A 6,808-nucleotide genomic window follows, 5' to 3' on the forward strand; every position below is an offset into this window, starting at 1 on the left:
GCCAGGAGCAGGTCTGGACTTCAGTGCCTAAGGCCCAGCTGATCAGGTCCAGTAACCCCCCCTACCACACACACACACACACACACACACTTGCATAATTAGATAACTTTTAATTACTGAATTTAACAGCATTAGTTACCAAATGCGCAATCTAGCCCCAAAACAGCTCTGTCAGAATGAGAAAATTCCTCGTCTTTCTATCCTTGTTAGGACTTTAGGACCTCACGAATCTAGAAACAAATACACACACACACACACACACACACACACAGTAGCACCCTGTGCTGCCTCTTCCATTCTGTGTCCCTGGCTGAATCAGCAAAGGTCTTGACCTTTAGAAATGCCAACTGTTCCAGCTCATCTCTCCAACTCCACATCTCTTTCCAACTCCACCTGTGAGCTCCGACTCAACACCCCCCTGCCCACCTGTCCACCCTGTGGGAGGCGCCGATCGGGCTCTAACGCATCCCACGGCTGACCCATCTGTCCTGCTCCTGGGGCCCGGCCCGGGCATCCACGCTTGGCCCCTGAACCCCCGTCTTTCTGACCACAGTCCTGATCCTGGGGCCTGGGGTAGAGGTTGACGGTGGGCCAAACTACTGAACCGGACGAGGAGAAGCCGTCGGTGTTGGTGCGGCCGGACACCACCGCTAAAGATGTGGATGACATCTTAATGAATGAAGCGGAGTCACGACTACAGTGGTCTAAGCCAGCACCTACTGCTGGGCTACATTCTTTAAACACTACAGCAAGAAAGGGAGGGCTGATGAGAAAGAATACAGCCAGAATGAGGGAGGAGGAAAAGAATAAGAAGAGCAGGGAGGGGTGAGCAGAAAGGGAGAGGCGACAAGGACAGGCTGACACAGTGAAGGGTGAGAAGAAGGAGATTGAGAGGGGAGGGGGAGAGCCTTTGTGAACTCTAAAACCCGACTTAATGTCAGTCCAGGCAGGAAAATGTACGCCGCCCCCCCACTGGCTGAAAGCAAAAAATACTGAGTGGTACAATGCTTCACCTGTTAGGCAGCATTTGTTCTATCTAATCCCTTTGACAGGATGTTGGTTTTACTAATTCTGCTTCATTTTGATCAAATAAAACCAAAAATAAACACATAATAATCAAAATGCCATCTGTAGAGTGTATGTAATCCAACAGGACAGTGCAGCAGCAAATATATTTTTAATGTGAGAGCGTGCCGAGGGTATTGACACATCCAAAATACTTTATTTAAGATCCAAATTCAATTCAAAAAGACAATAATAATTATGTTTGTATGCAGTGGCACAGCTAATGAGAGAGATCAAGATCAGATGACCTCAATCACTGAAACATTTCCTCCTGGCTCTGATAAAAACACAGGAGATGAAACCAAAATGCATCCAACCATCCTAAATTAAACACTCAAGATCATTCAGCACATCTTTCCCCCACAAAGCACCCTTTGTCTCTATCTGTAAAATATACTCTTGATGAAATCATGACTCAGTTTTGGGGATTTTAATGGTTAAACTTTCAGGATTGTGTTCCTCTGTATGTTGAGTTTTAACACATGTGACAAGTTCAACTTGAAGTCACAATGAAATTGAAATGACCTTTTAGTGTACACACCATATTAAAGAATAAATGGCAAAGAAATTAGCGTTACATAATATCACATTAAGGAAGTAATGTGATACTTCTTGAGAAGCTGACATTTTGAAAATACCAGTTTTTCTTTCTGTGGTGACAATATAAAACGCACATCAGAGCCTCTAAATGTGCATGTAAAAATAAAGAATGTACAAATGCATATATATATTTCTACATGTGTTCAGAAGTGTGTAAATGATTAAGCGATGTCACAGTGAATGTCTAGTTTTGGACCGTGGGTGGAGAACATGTGAGGACGTTTCCACTCCCCACTGGGAGGATAAGATGAGCTTATAGCACCAGCAGCCCACCACGCTGTCATGTAGATACAGTGTGATCCAGTAAAAGATATGTGTTTTTTTTCCTCAAATTTCTAGCCTCCCCACTGTCTACCCACTTCCCATATGTGCTTTACAGCTCCCCCGAGTGGAAGCTGTAAAGCACATATGGGTTTCTGTTGTGCAAGTGTTTGCATATGGCTTGGCACAGTAAGGCAGGAGACTGGTAGCCTTTCCTGCTGCTGTTTGGATGCTCAGTGACCCTGTTAAGGGCCAGTCAATATCAACAACAGATATGGTGAGACACTGGAGTCCTTTATTGAGATTGTGCCTGGGATTATATCTCTTATTAAATTATTTTTTCTACACTAAACACTAGCTACAGGAGCTAGGACAATAAAATATATGGGCAAACTTTTATTTGAAGGGGTGTGCATAAGACAGGACACCTCATGAACAAGAAGGAGTTTTTATTAATATTTATGACTGTTAATTGTCATTCAGTGTCACGAATAATTCACTTGAGCTCAAATAAAGTGGTGCCATTTGGACTCATAAAATGTTATAAGGCCAGTTTGAGTACATTATCGAGGTGATTTACAGAGTTTCCTGATGGACCGATTGCTAGCTTTACTTGTTGCTAAGCTAACCACTAGGTGCTTTCAAGTGTAGTTAGTGTAAATTGCTTTTCTCGCCATACTTGACTAATTCTCAAATGTTTTTTCGGCTTTAAATTGTCGCAGTGTTACCACATCTCTTTCTTGCTTGTTGCAGGATAATGGCAATCCTGCTAGTAGCTTTTCAAACCAACTAGTATCAGATACTGTGCATCATGATGCTGCATCTGCCGGCTTTTACTTTACTATATTTTTTGAATGTATTGAACATCACAGGCTCTCCGATTAAGCATTGCACTCCTTCAACAACTTGTCGAACTCATGATGGATAGTTAGAGTGCTTGTCAAAATCTGGCACCTTCATAACCTATAATGCAACTCGACAGCTGCCGGTTCAGCTTGAGATTTAGGTGTGCCATGCCAGAAGCTGCTAATGTAGCCTCAAGCCTCTAGCCCCTAGCAGAGATGAGGAATGGGCTACAGAGGCCACACCACCAGATTTATAGTCTTCAACGCCAACTGATGCTGACTCAAGTGACATCACTTGAGGATATTTGTAAACAGACTGATGTGTGGAGTTCCCCTTTAAGAGTACTGAATGCTCAGTTATTTCACTGAGACTACACTGTAAATGTAAAGATCTATGAATAGTTACAGTAAATCTATGTGAGACTCAACAAGTAATTTCACATGAGCAAAACAAACCAAAAGTTGTTTGACTGTCCCTACATAACTCTTACACAAAGTCATGTCTTTATCTTCCTTTTGTCAAGTTTTCCTGCAGTTTAGCCTTCAGTTTCAGCTCTGCACAACTTTGTGATCAAAGCGTTGGACCGAAGCAAAGACCCCGTCTGCCTCCACGCTTGATCAGGCACTTGGCATCGAGCATTGGTGGGGTGGTGGGCTGAGCCGAGTCACACGCTGGAGTTTGTCGATCTATCTGCATTTCAGCACAGAGACAGCTCCGTCTGGGGGTTGGAGGTCTCTGTATCTCACTCTGTTTCACCCACGCATGACGCACTTGAGTCTAGATTCACTTATCCTCATCTCCCTGTTCCCTCTCAACGCCCGTCTACCTCTATTTGATTCTCCCTGCATGGTTGAGTTTGGGAGAGGCTCCTGTTCTCACTGAAACCCCACCGGCTGAGACAAAAGCAAGAGACAATCCTGTCTGTACCTTAGACACACACAAGAAAACACACACACACACACACACACACCAACAAAAATCAAACAAGCAAAAGCCTAAATACACGCATGGTGGCTTCAAACACAGAGAAAAGGAATTAGTGGGCGTCTCAAAGATTTATATTCCTTCCAGGGCTTCGATAGGCAACACTTCGCATAAAAGCTCTCTGACAGCAGGTTATCATGCAAATTAGCCGGCTGTTTTGACAACGTCTTTTGAAGTAAACAAACTCACGTTGGCAGCCAGCTGAGACGTCAGGGTCGCCACCTTCTCCTGAGAGGCGTCCAGCTCCCGGCGCAGCTTTCTGATTTGCTGGTTTGAGGAAGAGAGCACAGAGGTAAACGTACAGTTAACGCTGCTGAAACACAAAGAAAATATGAAGACTGATTGTAATGCAAAGAGGCGTTGAACTTGCAACTCCCTTGTTGATATCTTTGATGTAAAAAACTGTGCAGTTACATGATAATAATGTGTAAAAAAAGACACTGGGGTGAAGTGTGAACACAAAGTGTGGGGGATTACCGTGGAATTTTGGACTGTTTGGCCCTTGATTGAAAAGAGAAGAGTAAAAATTAACACTATGTTGCATGCCTCCATCAAACAGCATGTACTGATGTGGCTGGAGAGAAAGAGGTTATCACAAGCCACAGCACTGGTTTATCATGGTTAGTTAGACTTTGAGCAGCGAAGCAACATATGTAGGTAAGTATTCCTGACCTTGGTCAAATAGTATTTGCAAATACCAGATATTATGCCAGATGTGTGAGCTTACCAAAGTGGCCAACACAAGTAGAATAAAGTAAGAATAATCACAAGAAACAATTTGGTTTCCTTCACATTGAAAATCAATCTCCGTTTCTGGATATAATCTAATCTATTTCCGTCTTATATCCAACACATTTCATGGGCAGTTTTTATTTTATTTTATGAGATTAGGTTTGAGAATTTGAGAATTTTTTGAGAATTCAATAAAAGTACTTTTAATGATTGTTGTTTCTCATTCTCTGTGCCAACACTGCTCAGCCAAGTTAGTGTTGGGCCAACGTAACAACACGTTTCAAGTAAATGATGACAAATTCAAGTCATGTGTGGTCTCTGGATCCAAAAGTAGGAAACATCAACTATTAGTCGGTTTGAAGGAAAAAGAACCAGAATTGGGTCCCTCGTGGTTCAGCACAGTGACTGTAGTGTATGAGTGTATGTAGTGTATCCACCCATCTGGCAGGCTTAAAACAAACACTGCAGTGTATTTGCCATTACTGTTTGATCCTAGCTTGAGCTCAAAGCACTAATAAACAGGGGCAAAGACAGAGGAGAGAGAAGAAAGGAACAGAAATCAGAAAATCAAAGCATGAATCTGGAAAATCAAAAAGGAATCAGCAATAAACTAAACAGGATTGTTGAATGAAGCCAAACAAAAAAGAGCCAAAGGGCATGACATGCATTACATATGTATAGTGTAAGTGTTTATAGTGAGTAAATTATATAAGTTATGAAGCACAGAAAGGTTGTGTGGTTATTTATAATCAAGATGAAATAAATGCAAAAGATAATAATAATTAAAAGCAATGCAACATAGGGTTAAACTGCTTTATTGGAGAATCTGACTTTATCCACCATCACTTTTCCTATATTTATACACTTTTTGGTTTAAACTGATCATCAAATTAAGCTGAACAAATATCACTGTTTGTGCTTTGATTGACTCTCTCTGAATATAGATGCAGAGCAACAGACAGACACACAAACATAAAGACATACAGACACAGAAACACAGCCAGCAGTCCCCTAATGGGCAGCAAAACATGCGTGTGATATGGAGGTTGTAGATGTGAATCCCACAACAAAAGTCAGGCAATTGAAAATACATAAGAAAAGTCCTCTTTTCTTCCTCCTAGCTACTTTTGAGGTACTCATGAGCAAGGCACTTAACTCTAAACAGCAACTGCAGAGCTGTTCAGTGGCCAACAGCTCAGCTGAGCAGCTACAAACTGTATGAATGTGAAGCAGGAAGGTGCCACAGAAAAGAAGACATGCACACTGATGGAATAAGAGCCATCCTTACCTCTGAGTGTGCTTTCTCCTCCGTCTGTAAGGAAGAAGAATAGATCATTTGAAAAAAACATACTGGCTGTGTGTGCTCAATCAAGCAACTTTTAAAAATGAATTAGAATATAGAGCAAGAGAAGCATTTCAATATCACTGAAGAGACATGATAAAATGGCCAACACACAGACGAAGAGAATTAAACCCAACTTTAATTAAAATGAGATGAAAGTGAAGTGGATGAAATCAGACAGAAAACAAAATTGGAAATTGTTTTGATAACCACAAAACAAACAAATTAATTCGACCTGAGGGAAAACTTTGTAAACAGATCTCCATCTCCATCATTCATCCAGGCCTCTCCTCTGCAACTTACGAGTGCAATTGAAAAACAAGCGGAGGTGGGTGGCAATCTATCCTTTTTCCTAAAACTAATCTGCCTGACTAAATGTTAAGACTGGAGCGATGCCTGCGCCATTAGAAAGCCAACACTTGTCCAGAGTCTTATCTGCCAAAGTTAAGTTAGAGGCATGCAATGATGAAAAGTTTTTACTTCTACACAAACAGAAGGGACAAAACAGAAATATTGGAGAGAGTATGTGAGATTTAATGCCACTCTAAATGAGTGGGAAGAGCTGAAGGCTTTGATTTAACTCCCATTTAACGTCCCATTTAAAAAGTCTGAATGATTTAAGCTTTAAAATTGCCTCTTTTGTATGCAACTGTTTCATATTAGCATAATGCTTCTTTTAAATTTTGCTTTTTAAATTTGCACCAACAATCAAAATCAAGGTTAAACTTAATTTAGGTTATAACCCATGCGTTTGACACTACAAACACCTTTCCCATTACATGTAATCTTTTGATACACTGTTACTATAAATAGTATGTTTATATTAACAGTAATAGTAATCCTATAATAGTATAGTGATTGTTGCAGCTTTAATAAGGAGTTTACACCATGATCTATAAGTTTTACATATACAGGACCTGACTGTAATGCTAATGGTGAGTAGTATATTTATGAAGAAAAGTTGGCTACTTACTGCGG

At 41.0% G+C, this 6,808-nt stretch overlaps 1 protein-coding gene across 1 annotated transcript in view; it reads right to left on the reverse strand.

Annotated features, from left to right (window-relative positions):
* nav3 (neuron navigator 3) overlaps positions 1-6,808 on the reverse strand; it is a gene marked incomplete in the record, with an annotated part of 202,937 nt that overhangs the window by 30,517 nt on the left and 165,612 nt on the right. Inside the window, 4 exon segments of the mRNA XM_035678645.1 lie at positions 3,946-4,023; positions 4,234-4,257; positions 5,777-5,800; positions 6,804-6,808. Coding sequence (XP_035534538.1) covers positions 3,946-4,023; positions 4,234-4,257; positions 5,777-5,800; positions 6,804-6,808 — 131 coding nt within the window.

This window comes from Morone saxatilis, unplaced genomic scaffold, assembly GCF_004916995.1.
Source record: "Morone saxatilis isolate NCDOM2014 unplaced genomic scaffold, NCSU_SB_2.0 Contig10, whole genome shotgun sequence".
Taxonomy (NCBI): Eukaryota; Metazoa; Chordata; class Actinopteri; family Moronidae; genus Morone; species Morone saxatilis.